The following is a 16,285-nucleotide window of genomic DNA, read 5'->3' as shown; positions in this document are numbered from 1 at the left end:
CGTGTGTCTAGGAAAAGCACCAAGAAAAAATAGAGACTTCCAAATTTATCATCCTTTTCCTGTTCTCCTCCATTTACCAGCCAATATAAATAATAACAGGGCTATACTTACAGATCAAACAATGTCACAGGTTATACCCTCGCCAAGTCTACAGTTTCACAGGCTCAGGGTGCTGCCGGGATAATCACAAAATTGCCAGGAATTGTGCAGTAATTTGGAATATGTTAATATTGGAATATGTAATTTGGAATTCTAAGGAGTCACGCAGTACATTTAAATTTTTCCTTGACAGCAAAACATAGACATGATTTCTTTTCTTCCATTTCAAGGCTGAAAACTGACAGGAGCAATGTCTTGACTTACAGAAAACAGGCTCAGTGAAGGATGATATCAGCTAAAAATCATCAAAACCAGAATCCAGAGCATAAGTATTTAATTAAATCTTTGTGCTTGTGTAGACTAGAAACGATGGCAGAAGAAACAGAAACCCACAGCACAGAGGACTTCTCTTCCCATCGTACGTTACAGGATTCAGCCCCAGCAGTACAATGACATTTCTGCAAGTACCAAGAGCAAAACCTCGTCCTCTGCTGCTGCTCCCTCCTGGCCGGGGCTCGGTGCTGTCCCCGGAGCTGGGCTGGTGGCAGGGCAGTGCTGGGGCAGGGGGTGACACTGGCCAGGGTTTGTCACCCATCCCAGGGCTCTTCCCAAACGCCATCGGCTCCTCGCTGTGACACCTCCAGCTGGCTCCTCTCGGGTCTGGGAGGTCCCCAATCCAGCCCGGGGACATCCAGGCCTCCTGCGACATCCAAACTCAACGGGAAATGTCAGGTGGGGTGAATCCAGTGACACCAAGGCGAGGGAAAGCAAAGCACTGAACAGGCACTGCCACCGAAGGTCTGCGAGGTGTCACTGTGCTGCCAGAACCACGGTGCTCCAACACGGGACAGGATCCACGGGGACACGGAGAACGGGTCACCACAGCCCCCAGAGGCAATCATTCCCAACTCTGGCCGTGGGATGTGGTGGTTTCCGTAAGGACACAGCACAGGAATCAGCGATCCAGCTGCACTGCCATGCCCTGCTCGGGGACACAACCACACTGACACCTGGCTGAGCCTCCCCTGGGCACAGGGTGCCTTTGGGGACACCACCTGACCCCGGCCTCGGCACAGGAACAGGGAACTCCCCCTCGAGATGAGCACGACAGAACAAAACCTGTGGATGAAAACTCTTTGCTTCACGGCAGAAAGGTTTGCAGGAGGCAGAACCACTCTGCAGAGTTCAGTGATAAACACCAAGCTTGCAGCACAGGAACACATGAATATTTCATGTCTCCTAAGCAATCTCTGTCAGTCCCGCTGTGCATTGCTGGAGAACTACGGCCCCTCGTTCACATTCGGGGCTCCCTCGTGGATCTGATGGGCACAGCACAGACACAGCTGCAAAGTGCAAGGTGCCTTTGGTTTCCTCAGCTCTGGAAGCACTTTTGGCGTGGCTGCAGCCACCGAGGACCTGGGGAAAAGGATGTTCAGGAACAGGTGAACATCCCGTGACAGCCGGCAAAGGCCCTGGGCTAAAGCTGGGCTCACTGCGGCAGATTTGACAGTTCTGTGCCGTGGAGGAAGCGGGAGGAATCCCCCGTTAGGCAAAGCTTCAGCGGGGAACTGAAACCCCTCAGAGTGAGATTGACCTTGTGAGGAGCAAAGGAGAAGGGGCTGCAAACCAAAGGGCAGCTCCACACAACTGCCCCCGGCAGAGTCCAGCATCCATCGCTGCCCAGGGGACACGGCTGCACCAAGCAGATGTAAAGGTAATGTTCTGTACATTTTATTTCAATAAAGACATAAGACAAACAGCGTAAAGATGCCCAGATGCCCTAAAGATAAATACATTTAAAAGATTCTCATTAAAATGAATCTGTAGTATTTCTTTCCTGCAAGCAAAATACCTTTCTTTAAATACAAAAAAAATCAGTATTCTGAATTGCAAATGTTCTCACTTTTTTTTTTTGCAGAAAATCTGCCATGATGATTTTGTTTTTAATGAATAAGGATTTTCCACAAAACAGGCTTGCTCTACATGCTAAGTTTTAACAGTTCAGTGACACCATGTGCTAGCTACATACACAACAGATAATATAGTAAGAAAACACTCAACCTGATGAAAAGTTAAAATCTTCATTAATACACTGGAAAAAGTTGACATAACTCATGCCTTTTAAAATCAAAAATACAAAAATTAAATGTTTTGCTAAAAAGATTTTCCTTATTTTAAGGACTCATTTGAAAATGAAGCTGCATGTAATTTGTACAATAAAATTGTACAAGTAAACAGGTAATATACATAAAAAATTAATCGACGTACTTCTCAATTATCAGCTGTCCACCTTTAATTTCCAATACTGTACTTTCTTATCAAGCATACAAAATAGCAAACTTCTCTTTAGAAAAAGTGCCGTTCTGTGACATCTTTTACACAAAACCAGTCCGAGCCTGTGGCGTGGCAATGCAGTCGAGAGGCAAACGCTTCCTAAACTCGGACAAATCCTCCCTTTTCCAGAAAAAGCCTCCGGGGCCCCACCAACACAACCCCATCCCTCGAGGGGCCGCTGCATTGGGAGCCAGGGCCGGGGCTGTCCCCAGGGGCATGGCAGAGCCCTGCCCAGGGCAGCCTCTCCACACCTGCCCAGGTGAGCTGGTCCTGCCCAGGGCACGGCGCAGGGTGAGGTATTCCTTGTCCATCGTGGTGCCAGGCGTGTGCTCTGTCCGTGGCCATCAATGGGTTAGGACATTCCGAACATTGGGAATTCTGAGCTTCCTCTTTAGCTAGCCAGTCTCTTCATTTATTTATTTTTGTTTTTTTGTTTTTTGTTGTTTTTTTTTTGAAAAGGTTTTTTTTTTTTTCGACTACAGTAGAATATTACAGAAAGAAAAATATAAATGCAGGGTTGGGGTTGGGGTGTTTTTTTTGTTGGTTTTTTTGTTGTTTTTTTTTCTTTCTAAATGAAACTTATGTGGGCTAAAACTAGAGAATATTTTTAAACAAATATACAGGATGCAGGCAGACAAAGCAGGGAAACGGCCAGCCAACTGTTTAATAAAAAACTAACAAAATTTGGCTATTTCCAGAAAAACTATGAAGCGCCTCAACTAAAAGGAATGCATAATGAAATTCTAATCTAATACAGGTCAAAAATGTAAAAAGGTTATAAACCTTAACAGGAAAAATAAAACAACTTTTACTGGCCATTCCTGTTGAAATGAGAATCTTAAAAGTAACAGAAAAGTGGCTACAAACCCACTTAGAGCACCGAACAGAGAGAAAATCCGAGTCCGTTTTCAATCTCTGTTGTATCATAAAATCCTGTGTTTCTACAGGTCAAACTGCTGGTGGCAGAAACAGAATTTTCTTTATAAACTGCAGATGTCCTGTACATAAAAAAATTTCCTTGGAGTCGCACTAGTTCTAAAGACTTTTCTGTTCTAGCCTCCCTACTGCGGGTACTGGATTGTACTGACGGCGGCAACCTCAGGTGTTGAAAGTCTCTTTCTGTAACCCTTGATCATTGTTGGGCACCAAAGATAAGAAAAGCAAGACGGGGTACAAAAATGCAAAATTTCAACAGTAATGGCAATGTTTTGTATTAGTCCAACAGGGTCCTGCATTTCCTCCCCTCGGCAGTGAGAGCAAAGGCTTTAGTCGGGCGGTAGCAAATCGTGCAAGCGAAATCTGTCTCTGATGTGAGGTCGGACGTCTTCGTTCTGTGGGGAGAGGGCAGCTTTAGGAGGACACACACAGCAGAGCCCCACTGCAGCAGGGCTCCTTCCCCAGCACCCCTCCTCGGAGCTGACAAAGAGAAACCACGAGTTTCACCGTCCCAGAAGTAACTCCACGGCATCCACAAGGGCTCAGGGATTTATTGGCCTTTTAGGAATAAAGGCACACAGCACGGGCAGCACCAGAATGGCACCAAAATGCTCAGAGACTCCCAAATTCCTTAGGACTGATGCCACAATCCCACAGCCCTGCATTTCCAGCACAGCAATGACAAGTGCCCTTCTGCTGTGTGAGTCTTCACATCTCAACCCAGAGACTCAGAAACCCTCACCAACAGGTGAGAATATCAAAGGAACTCACTGGCAGTTTTGGGAAAAGCCAAGAAAGCAAACACTTACCAGCTCTACGAGTTTCTCCAGAAATGGAATCAACTTTAGGAGTTCATTATCATTTTTATCCATGAACCAGCTTTCTATAGGAATTCCATTGGAAAGCTGAAGTTAAAATACAAAAAAAGTCATCAACACACGATTTATATTAAATTTATCTACCAATAGGACTTGTGGGACAGATTTGGGGAGGAAATGTCTCCAAGTTACAGATCCCTGAGCATTTTTCCCAGAGTTTGGTTTGCCAACTTCAACACGAAGCCCCAGACCCACACCAGGAGTGAAATCCAGGTGAGGGTTTCCCTGTCCCTGGAAGCTCTGCCCTCACCTGGTAAGCAAAGGCTTGTGGTGAATTGTCAATGATGATGGTTTTGGAGAGGTCTCTGCCCAGGATGTTCAAATCCTTGATGTAGTTCCCTTGTACACACACACAATGCTCACGGAAGAGTCGATGCCTGTCATTAGAGGAGAACACTCATTAATGAGCCCAAAGGTCCACACTGCACCAGTGACACGGGGCTCTGCCAAAGCATTATCCAGTTTTTTCTTTTCTGATGTCCTGTTCAGAGAATTGAGCCCTTTTTTTGTTCCCTTTACAGCCCAGCTCAGGTGATTTTGCACTAACCCAGGTCTGGGGTAGGTGTTTGTATTTATTTATCCAGGCTCTTGTTTCTGACCCCTTCCACAGACAGGCCAAGGAAGGGACCCAGAACACCCCCAGGATGTGCCAAGCCCCAGGTGCTGCCCAGAGCCAGTTTCCTGGGGTTTATTATCCCTTTATCCCCTCACAGAATGGGCCTCCCTGTGCCACCTCATGCCAGAACACAAAGTGGCACAAGGAATGTTTCCTTTCCTGTTACACCTCTGCTGGCAACTAACCCATTTCAATTATTACATCTCCAAAAAAAAAAAAAAAAGTCTCAGGGCCAAAACATCCCATCAACTCCTTCCCTGCCCATTAGCCTGCTCCTGTGTAATCTATGACAGGAGAAAGGATGGATTGACACAGAGGGCTCTGACTGAAAAAGCAGCAGGAACAGAACTCCCATTTCATGGTGTAGCCACAGAACCATCAATGTGGAGCTGGCAGGTTTGGGGCTGCCCAGCCCCACTGCAGGCTGCCTGCAGGTTTAAAAGGAGTGCTCAGAAGCTGTGCACAGTGTGCCTAATTCCATGCAGGAGCTGAGCTCCCAACGTTGCCATGGAGGGAAACGAGCTGCCACATTTATATTTAGAGTGTGAGTCACACGTGTGGGGCCTGACAGGCCCCTGGGGCTGGTGGAGAGCCACAGCAGCCCCAGACAGAGGCAGGCAGCACAGGGACACCTCTGCAGCCTGTCCGAGCCACTGCCCTGAGCACTGCGACCAGCTGTCTGCACAGGGACAGAGGGTGTGACACAGGGACACTGCCCCAGGCTCTGCTCTGCAGTGCCACCACCCCCTGGGCACCATCCCCGGGGTGTCACACAGCTGTGGCAGCCCCAGGGAGGGGTTCCCTGGCCTGGGACACCCCACACAGGGCAAACCCCTGAGCAGGAACCAGTCTGGGTGCAGCACAGGCACAGAACCCTGCCCGGTGAGAGGGACAGAACCTCACCCTGGGATTTCCTTCTGCCCCGAGGAACTGGGAGAGACAAGCACTTCCCAACACAGCTCAGTGCTGAGAAATGACAATCCAAACCAGCTCTAATACAAAACCAACAGACAAATGGTTTTGTGATTGAGTGAGAATGAAAAGCATGCTGATTGTAAAAGCTACACAAATCACAATTTATAATAAATTTATAATTTGTAATAAATATTTATATTTTATAATTTATAACATTTATAGTCAATAACTCGAGTTTGACTAGTTTAAAAATATCCAGGTGCTCGCTTAATTTCCTTTATTTGCAGTGTGCATTCCAAAGCACACTTTGGATCCCCAGGAGGTCATTTCCCACGAGCCAACCCAACAGAGGCTGAAGAGGGACAGGTTTTTATTTTATCACAAGGCACCAATTCCATCACTTCAGTCCATTTCTCTCCCTCTCTTGGCCCAGGCAGAGCCCCAAGGAATGAGCCACTGCAGCAGGGACAGTCCCACCCCACTGCTCAGGCACAGGACTGAGTTTCTCAGGACATTGCTCTGGTTTTACCTGACCAGCTGCTTTTTGGGGTCCAGGATGTTCAGTAACTTGTCTGCATACACCTTCTTAGAAGCAGTAAACAGAATGATCTGGGGATTGGAGGGGACAAAGTCACCACTGGAGGTACAAACAAGTGGACACAACTGAAGACATGAATTTCAGAGGCTGTGCCTGCCAGGTTACCTCATAGATCTGAGACATCCTTTCCAGGAACTCTCGGAAGAACGGCCGTAGCCGCACGTACACCTGCAGCAGAGAGACACAGAGGGGCTTCAGCAAACCTGCCAGCCCCCAGCCCCCAGCCCCGTCCCCAAATCAGCAACAATCAGCATCAGAAACAAGGTGCAGGCAGCAACTCCCCGTGTGACAGCTCCCAGTGACAGCAGGACCCCAGCAGCTCAGAGGGGAGGAGGAGCACACTGACACCATCCCTGACACCATCCCTGACACCAGCCTCAACACACCCACTGGAAAACTGGATGGAATTAGAAAAGAAAACCTAATGAAGTACAGAAGTTGGAAAATCTCTAAATGAAAAATGAGACTGGCTGCTTTGGCTGCACACCCTGACTCTGCTCTCACCAGCACCTTCAAACCCTGGACACAAGAATTAAATCCTCTTCTTGATAACCACCAACAATTAATTACCTGAGCCTGGGGGGGTCAGAAGTGATTTAATAAAAGGCTTCAGTTGTTTCTACACTCTCATAAACTCAACCACCAGCAGAGAACTGCACAGACAGAGAAACCATTCCCTGGAAGGAACTGTGGAGCCACCAGAGGCCCAGCCAGGAGGGTTCTGCCTCCTCTGAGCCCGCTTCAGGATCTGGGCTCACGGGGAGCAGCTGCAAAGGGGAACAGTTTCAGTGAAGACAAAATTCCCTGCCTGACCTGACACCTGCACTTTGTGTCACCAGACAGGTGTAAAATGCCAGGCTGCTGCTTCTCTCCCCTCAAACAAGCTGAGAACAACTACACACAGCAAGGATTCCCACAAAACAAAACCAGAAAGTTTGTGGTTTTCTATTTACCTGGTAAATGACATCTTGAAAAAGAACTGGAAAAGTGAGTGCAGCATCTTCTAATTCATTTAGACTACAGTGCACTAATGTTTCATCCTAGAGAAAAAGTTATATAAAAGAAAGCAAAGATGTGAAAAAAAAAATGTTGAAAATGGAAGGAGTTTTCTGCATTTTCTGTTCATTTTAAAGCAGGTTTATTTAGAATGGAAAATGTACTTTTGTGCAAGTGCTGTCAAGACTGAAGAAGATTCTCAGGATGAATTAAACATTGCATTATTCTTGTAATTTTTTTAAATTGTCACTAAAACTGTGCACTGGGGGTGTAGTTCTAAGGAGGTATTTTATTTTGTAGGCTCTTCTCTCATTCAGTTCCAGCCTGTATCTTTCAGTGGTGCTCAAGTGATGCTGCTCAAGAAGTCACACCACCATTAACAGGGTCTGAAACAACTTTCAAACCAGAGACACTGAAACAATTCATCCCAAAGGCAAATATATTTTATAACAGTACTTCAAAAGGTGGATTTGTGCCCTTTAAGAATGTTCTAACAAGAAAAAGTTGAATTTTTCATCAATCTTGATGGAACACACTTGTAACTGCATTCTCCTGTTTATTCCACCTCATTTTTCCCATGCTGGATTTAGGGAAGTTTTATGGGGACAGATAACTGCTTGAGATGTCAAAACTGGAAGTTTTGTTTTTTTTTTTTAAAGCAAGATATAAGTACTTGATAAATCCAGCTCATTTTCTATTCCTACCACAATTAATTCTTTTTTGACTATTTTTAACTAAAATTATGCAACATTCAAAAGTCTTGGTTTAAAGCAAGCACAACTGATTTCCACAGCAAACAAAATAAGGGAAATGCTCCAGCCCCCTGCTTTGGTTTGTGTCTATATCTTTATTTAAAGATGTAAAGTTTAAGTGTATAAAGTTTGTATAAATATTTTTATTTACCAAGTCTAGAACTAATGAGAACTCTGGTGTGCTTCTGGTTTTCAGTGGGAGAGCTGGCTTCCTGTTCAGCTGCTCTTCTGTTAGTGGGGGGACATGTTTGATGAAATAGTATCTGAAAATAACACAGATTTTGCTGTAAAAATGGACATTATTGAACTGCAATGTTGTACCCCAAGTTGACAGTTGAAATATTTAAGGCACAAGATGTAAGTATTTTAAATTGAAATAAACCCCACATGAGCATACACTTGTTTTTTTAACTAAGAGCTTTTGGAATTCATTACTGTAACACGAAAATTATTCAATTTAAATAGAAGCATTTTAATTCACTACCCCAAATGATTAATTTAGTATTTCCAGGAGAAAGACCAGCACTTACGGATCAAAGACTTCCCAGTCCTCTTCATAGGTGGCTTCTGCATGAGCTGATGAGTAGCCACTGTCTGGAGATACTGGTGCTGAAATTCAACCAAAATGACCAAACCAAAAAATAAAACAAAAAACCACAAGAGCTGGTTTTATTAGTGCACTTCTGGTAAGTGAGAGTCTGCACGTGAGGCACGAGGGAGGACAGCAGTGCCAAACTGTCCCTCCCCTGCCAGGGCTGGCCAGAGCAGCCCCTCTGCTCAGAGGTCACATCTACCCCCTGCCAAAAAGCTGCTCATCCACCAGAGCTTCGAGGGGCTGGGGATGTTTTGCTTAAGGGTCTGGTGCTGCCCAACACAGGAGCTGAGTTTTAGGGCTACAGTTTTTGTAAAAAAAAAAAAAAAAAAAAAAAAAAAGAGATGAAGAGATGATGTCTTCTGAAGAAAATATGGAAAATGAATGGAGGGTCTGTGTATTTCTCATTTACCATATGGTTCTAACACAAGACATCAAAATGTCACCAATTTCTCTCTGGAGTGTGCAAGTTCAGTGTCACTAATAATTCCTTTCCCCTGGAATCTCTGCTCCCACGGGAAGAAGTGTTGAGGCCACCTGAGTTGCACCAGGAATAGATAACTCCTGCCAAAACTGTGTCTTTGGTACACAAACCAGATTTGTCTGCCAGCCATAAAAATCAATGTTAACACTGTCTGCATGCCCCAAGGGAAAGGGAGAGCCCCTGGCAAGGTGCTGGACTTCCCAGGATCATCCCTCCCCTGTCCCCTGTGGCACAGGCCTGTCCCTGTCCCCTGCCCTTTACCTAAGGGAAGGTGGGACAGGAGGCCCTGCCAAGGCGGGGCACCCCCAGGAGCACTCTCCTGTCCCTGTCCCCTGTCCCTTTCCCAAGGACAGGAATCTCCCCAGGACCACTCTGTCCCGTCCTGTACCGGTGAGCAGCAGCAGGTCGCAGTCCCCCGGCTCCTGGCTGTCCCCTGTCCCTGTCCCCTGTCCCTGTCCCTGTCCCCAGCACAGGGATGTCCCCATCCCTGTCCCGTACCGGTGAGCGGCGGCAGGTCGCTGTCCCCTGTCCCCTGTCCCCTGTCCCTGTCCCCTGTCCCCAGCACAGGGATGTCCCTGTCCCTGTCCCCTGTCCCTGTGCCCTGTCCCCTGTGCCCTGTCCCCATCCCGTACCGGTGAGCGGCGGCAGGTCGCGGTCCCCCGGCTCCTGGCTGTCCCCTGTCCCCTGTCCCTGTGCCCTGTCCCTGTGCCCTGTCCCTGTCCCCTGTCCCTGTCCCCTGTCCCTGTCCCCAGCACAGGGATGTCCCTGTCCCGTACCGGTGAGCGGCGGCAGGTCGCGGTCCCCCGGCTCCTGGCTGTCCCCTGTCCCTGTGCCCTGTCCCCTGTCCCTGTCCCCTGTCCCCTGTCCCTGTCCCCTGTCCCTGTCCCTGTCCCCAGCACAGGGATGTCCCTGTCCCGTACCGGTGAGCGGCGGCAGGTCGCGGTCCCCCGGCTCCTGGCTGTCCCTGTCCCTGTGCCCTGTCCCCTGTCCCTGTCCCCTGTCCCTGTCCCTGTCCCCGTCCCGTACCGGTGAGCGGCGGCAGGTCGCGGTCCCCCAGCTCCTGGCTGTCCCCTGTCCCCTGTCCCTGTCCCCTGTCCCTTTCCCAAGCACAGGGATGTCCCCAGCAGCCCTCCCTGTGTCCCCTGTCCCCATCCCGTACCGGTGAGCGGCGGCAGGTCGCGGTCCCCCGGCTCCTGGCTGTCCCCTGTCCCTGTCCCCTGTCCCTGTCCCCTGTCCCCTGTCCCCAGCAGCCCTCCCTGTGTCCCCTGTCCCCGTCCCGTACCGGTGAGCGGCGGCAGGTCGCGGTCCCCCGGCTCCTGGCTGTCCCCCAGGCCGTTGTTGACGGCTCGCAGTGGCCCGGGCTGCCCGGGGAAGGCGGCGCCGTTGGTGGACGTGGCCGTGCTCGTGGTGATCTCGTCCACCTGCTCCATGTCCAGCTGCTTGACGATCTCCTCGGCCTCCACGGCCTGCCCCGGGGAGTCGGAGCCCGACGTTCCTGGGGACAGTCCCAGACACCCCGTGACCTTCAGCCCCACGTCCCCACCACTCTCCTTATGAACCACACACGTGGTGCACGCAACAGTTGGGTATTACAGAATAATTAAACATATAGAATAATTACATATTACAGAATAACTACAATTTGAAAATTTTCGAAATTTAAATAACTAAATTTGTGGCACTGATTCATGCCACAAAAATAAGAACCAAAGCAAAGACCACGACAATGATTTTAAACCACATTTGGGACAAGGAATGGAATCCCTGTTTTTTTTTCCTTCTCCTTATTTTTTTTTTTAAACTGAAAGGTGCACCACTAAATACACCTATGAAAGAAATGTTCTAATGCTTGTAAGCTTCTTTCCTCAAGCACCAACCCATCCAGGAATTAAGGAGCTTTTTTTGCCTGGCAGCAGTAACTCTTGGTTTGTAAACCAGAATGAAAAGTGTATTGTCACTCAAAGCAGCAATTTCATACAAAAAATTGTCACTCTCAGCTTTAAGACTATTGGCTTTTTAAATAATACTCACCATTTTTATTTGCTGGTGAAAAAAAATTGAAAACAGGAGAAAATATGGTTCCCAGTAACGTTGTTCGTGGGGGACTGCCTGTGGTAGGGTTATCTTCCAATTTCCCATTTTGCTTCACGTGTTGGTTCGTCATCTCATAACTTCCAGCTTCTGGAAAAGAAAAGACACGAGTTGAAACACAACTCAGCTGGGCTTCAGCTGCCTCTGCTCCTTTCTGGTCAGCATTTGCACTCTAGGGCTGTACTCTTGCTCATGGGTCCAGGAGAGTCAGCAACTTTCTCCCAGCACAAACCCAAAATGTCCATTTTTAACAGCTCTGGAGCTTGTCTCCAGATGCAGCTGCCCCCAGATGAAGGGGCTCACACCAAGAGCAGAGGTGTGAATGCTGGCAGGGGCTGAGGGAGACACAGTGAGCTGCCAGTGCCAGGCTCCACTAGAGGGAGGCACGAGAAAGGGTCACAATTCCCTGGCAGCTGCTGCAGGGCTCATCGTCTGTTCCTGTGCACACACACACTCACAGAGACACCAACACAGCCCGGGAGGGACACAAGTGTCACCTGTGAGCACAGACCACAAAGGACAGCGTTCAAGGATCTGCACGGCGCTGATCTGACACGTAACAAGGGTGAGCTCTGGATGGTGGGACAGGTCTGTCCACCCCACAGCTCAAATCCCCATCTCACAGCCCTGACAGAAACCTGTCTGCGTGCTGACAAGTGCCTCCAGCATCTAAGGACACCTGCTTATTTCCAAAATGTCAGCAGTTGGGAGCTCATGCTTCCCTCTTATTTGTGAGGAAATGGGGGAAGAGCTAAATCAAATTATAGTGGGACTTTCAGAATAATAATTAAAAACAAAAAAAAGGTTGATTTAGTTCCAGAGTAGCTGCTGCTGATGCAAACTGTCCTCACAGAGATACAGAGGATGTGCCTGGGGCGTGCTGAAGTGCTGCTCACACCCATGGAAATGCTGTCCCCAGCTCAGCCCTGCCCTCCCTGAAGGCAGCCAGAGCCCCCAGGAAACTCCCCCAGGGCAGGAGGGGCCTGGGTCAGTGCCCAGCTGGGAGATGAGGGAATCCCCCTCTGCAGGGCCCAGGGCACCATTCACCCACCTCCATTCATCTGACTTTTCCTCCGCACCCTGGAGAGCTGTTTGTTGGGCTTCTCCCCGGTCTGGGGCGTGGAGGTGATCAAGTTGTTATCGATATCCCGCTCAATCCGACTCCTCTTGGTGGGATTTTCTCTTTCTTCCTTAAAATAGAAAAGAGGAGGGAAAGAAACACACTGAGCACTGCCTCTTTCTCCATGGAGAATGTTGTCTCCTGGAGAAAGTTCACCAAGGATCCCTCCACTGCTCCACTTCCAGATGCAGAAGGTGCAACAAGTGTCTGGCAGCTGGGATTTTACATGAGCTGAAACTAAGTCAAAGTATGGGCAATGAAAACTGTACGTGGAGAAAAACTGTCTTTACAGCCAATCTATAAACACTCCAGTGCTGCAGAGGTTGGGAAATGCAGAGACAAAGCAACTAAAATGACCTGAAACTTGGTTCCTCTGCCTGTTAAATACACAGGAGGTGAACTGCCCGACAATATCCAGTGTGACAATCCACAGCAGTGCAGGGCAAAACTGAGCTGTGAAAAACTCAAGGATTCTCTTTACCTGGCAATAAGTGACTGCAGCACTCATGGGACTGAGACAGAACCAAACAGTTTTGCACATCTTCTGTGCATGGCCCTTTGTGCAGCACACCTTCATGACAGGTTTCTTACGCTTTTCCCCAAAAACACCTACGGCAAGTTGATGAAAGGTTGAAATTTTACCAGATTTTTATTTATCACGTAGCTGATCCGGGATACACTGCAAATTAGTTATGATTTCTTGGACACTTTCAAATCTGCAGTTACATAATGGCAGAATCTGAACCTCTGGGATGGATGATGTGGGGTTTTTAACTGGCCTCCATCTAGAGAAAAAAAGCCAGTTCTTGAAGTAATTGCAAGGTTACATTGAGCCTACCAAAGTTTTTATATATATATGTGTGTGTGTGTGTGTGTGTGTGTGTGTGTGTGTGTGTATTTTTCACTGCAACAGGTGTTCACATGTGTGGGTCAGTAAAGCTCAGCTTTCCAGCTGCAGCAGGATGTGGGATTTGGTGGTTTTCCCCGACAAGGTCTGGATGTGATGCTCCAAGCAGGGCAGTGCTCACTGCAGGAATCCCTGAGCAGCTCCATGACACTTGGATTTGTGAGGCTTGACCTTCATTGATTAAATGACTCCTAAACAATTTTGAATAAAACTGCCAGAAATAGTCAAGAAATTATTGCTTACAGACTGGTTTTTCTAAGTTGTTAGTACTGGTAATTCCTTGAATCCGGATTCAAGCAATCCTTAAAAGAGAAATTGAAAATGTCCTGAATTTATCTGACATTTTCACAAAGAAACACCAGGTAATAAAGCCTGTGATTTAGTGGACTGTTCAATACACCTACAATTGACTCCTGAAGCTTTCAAAGCCTGCTTTACCTGACACAACTCCCAGGCACTTGCTGCCTTCCAATTCTTTACCTTTTGCTTCCACCACACGATTAATTCTCACCAGACCCGGTTTCCAACCAGACTGGCAGTGATTACAACCCCCTGTGCAGCTCAGCAGGGCCCTGCAGCCCACATACCTTGGGTGTGCTTCCTTTGATGAACTTTTTGATCGAAGACAAGAGGCCTGTCTCATTTTTGGGTGGCTTTCCCCCGCCGCCAGGTAAAGGCTCCTCCAGCTCCGAGTGTTTCCTCTTGGCCCGCAGCGCCCGCTGCGTGTGGAGCTGGTTGGACTGCTGGGAGGCTTTCCTTGTCCTCAGCCTCATCTTCATGGGTACCACATGGAAAGCTGTGGGGGGAAAAACAGGAACCCCTCGGTGAGGAAAGGTACGGTGAAGCTGCGGGTGCTGCGGGTGCTGCAGGTGAGGAATTCCAGGAGGCTGGTGGTGCCCCCAGCTCAGGTGGAGCAGTGATCTCCAGGAACACACATCCAGACCCTGGATCCAGCCCCCAGCACAGCCCTCCCTGGGCAGGCAGGAGGAAACACCGACCTGCCCAGCGTGACAGAGCTGTCTGGGGTGGAAAGCACCTCTCAGGTCACCGAGTCCAACCTGGGAACAATCACACCTTGTCAAGCAGGAGGGTGTCAACTCCCTTGCTGAAAGGATTGATGGTAGGGTGCCTGTTGCCTCCAGCCCCAAATGACTGGACCCGGTGACCCGGGAAGTTCTTTCCTCTCTCTGTTCCTCAAAATCCTTCACTGCAAGTCTCCACATTAAACTTGAGGCATAAATCTGAATTCCTGCCCAGTGCTCACAGAAGGAGCCATGTGCACTCGGAGTGGGTGAAGACAGAGCAGCCCTGCAAAGGAACCCAAACTCAGCTCCAATACAGCTGAGGTAGTATTTATTAAAGCAGAGTAAAAGGGAATGCATCCCATTTATCTCCAGCCTCCAAGTGGGCTGCTGGTATTGTCACACCTGAGCCTCAGTGTCACTGCTCTCTGGGCTGGTTTGAAGGGGACTCCTGATGCTTAAAATCATTCTTATGATGGATCAGGAACAGAAAAATGAAGTAGCAAGAAATCCATCTGAGGTGTAATGCACAGAAATACTGGAAGGAAAGTAATTTGCCTTTCCCACCTGAAATCATGGCAAAACCCAGTTTTTTTAAAGAAAATTGTATGCTTATCACGACAGGAATCAGTGCCTGCCTTTCTGGAGTCCATTTAGTGTAGATCTGATTGCTGCACAGGCAGAATAAATACAGCATTTAACACGTAAGTTACCCTTCTGGAGTCCATTTAGTGTGGATCTGATTGCTGCACAGACAGAATAAACAATCTGCAACATTTACCATGTAAGTAATGTCACAACAGGTCTGTTGTTCAGGAAAAGGCAACGGTGGCACTGGGATGAGTCACAGACAGGGATAGACTGATAATATTTTTGAAAACCAGTCCCAAACCTGTTACACAGCTGTGTTTGTTCCCAGGTCAATCTCAGTCTCACACCAAGGTGTTGGAGCTAATGAGGAATGACCCAAGTTCTGACACTGCTGTCACTTAGCAAGGAAAGTGCTCCATGGCTATTGCCAGGGGCGAAACACGATGTCACACAGAATTCCTACACGGAATATTCACTGTACCACCAGCAAACACGGGGTCATTTCCCACAGCCCAGCATCTCCACCACTGCTCAGTACAGCACAGGAGGCAGAGCAGTGCCCAGCACTGAAGGCCACCACTCACCCACGTCCCCAGAGCTGTTCAATCCCTCCAGCAGCAGGGTGTGCACTGCCCTGGGCAGCTGGGCCGCGGCTGCACAGCCCTTTCCAAGATGAATTTTCCCCAAAATTCCCCCTGAGCCTGCCCTGGCCCAGCCTGAGGCTGTTCCCTCTCCTCCTGTCCCTGTGCCCTGGAGCACAGCCCGACCTGGGGCTGTCCCCTCCTGGCAGGGACAGTGCAGAGCCACCAGGTCCCCCCTGAGCTCCTTTTCTCCAGGCTGAGCCCCTTCCCAGCTCCCTCACATGGCTCAGATCCTTCCCCAGCTCCGTTACCCTTGCCTGGACACACTCCAGCACCTCTGTCCTTGCTCCTGCTCCCTCCTCGTTTCTTCCCCACGCTCACTCCAGACCTTGTCCCCTCCTCAGAGACCTGAGCAGCCCACTGAGGTAACAGGGACAATCCCCTCGTTTTTACAGCAACACATCAGTCTATGAGGGGAACCAGAGGGCATCTGAGCAATGCAGCAGCGTCAGGGAGTGACACAGCTGGACAGCACAGCCCCTGGACAGGGTGGGGTCTGGACAGCAGGACAGGACACAGCCCCAGGAGGGACAGGACAGGACCCATGTCCCCAGGATGGACAGGACACAGCCCCAGGAGGGACAGGACACGGTCCCAGGATGGACAGGACAGGGCCCCAGGAGGGACAGGACAGGACCCATGTCCCCAGGATGGACAGGACATGTCCCCAGGATGGACAGGACAGGACCCATGTCCCCAGGATGGACAGGACA

The 16,285-nt window shown here is 48.9% G+C and overlaps 1 protein-coding gene across 1 annotated transcript; it reads right to left on the bottom strand.

The window, feature by feature from the left end:
- Positions 1-1,814: 1,814 nt before the first annotated feature.
- Positions 1,815-14,115, bottom strand: CTDSPL2 (CTD small phosphatase like 2). The gene is made up of 12 exons (XM_066328152.1): positions 13,906-14,115; positions 12,343-12,481; positions 11,232-11,381; positions 10,483-10,695; positions 8,655-8,733; positions 8,276-8,387; positions 7,330-7,416; positions 6,482-6,544; positions 6,308-6,387; positions 4,498-4,624; positions 4,179-4,274; positions 1,815-3,764 (listed from the first exon to the last, which is right to left on the bottom strand). Exons 1-12 carry the CDS (start codon positions 14,095-14,097, stop codon positions 3,699-3,701), a joined length of 1,404 nt encoding a protein of 467 aa, XP_066184249.1. The 5' UTR covers positions 14,098-14,115; the 3' UTR covers positions 1,815-3,698.
- Between the last annotated feature and the right edge of the window lie 2,170 nt (positions 14,116-16,285).

This window comes from Sylvia atricapilla, chromosome 13 (genome assembly GCF_009819655.1).
Source record: "Sylvia atricapilla isolate bSylAtr1 chromosome 13, bSylAtr1.pri, whole genome shotgun sequence".
In the NCBI taxonomy this organism is placed as follows: Eukaryota; Metazoa; Chordata; class Aves; order Passeriformes; family Sylviidae; genus Sylvia; species Sylvia atricapilla.
The sequence above is the reverse complement of the archived record's forward strand: the minus strand, read 5'-3'. Positions and strand labels throughout refer to the sequence as shown.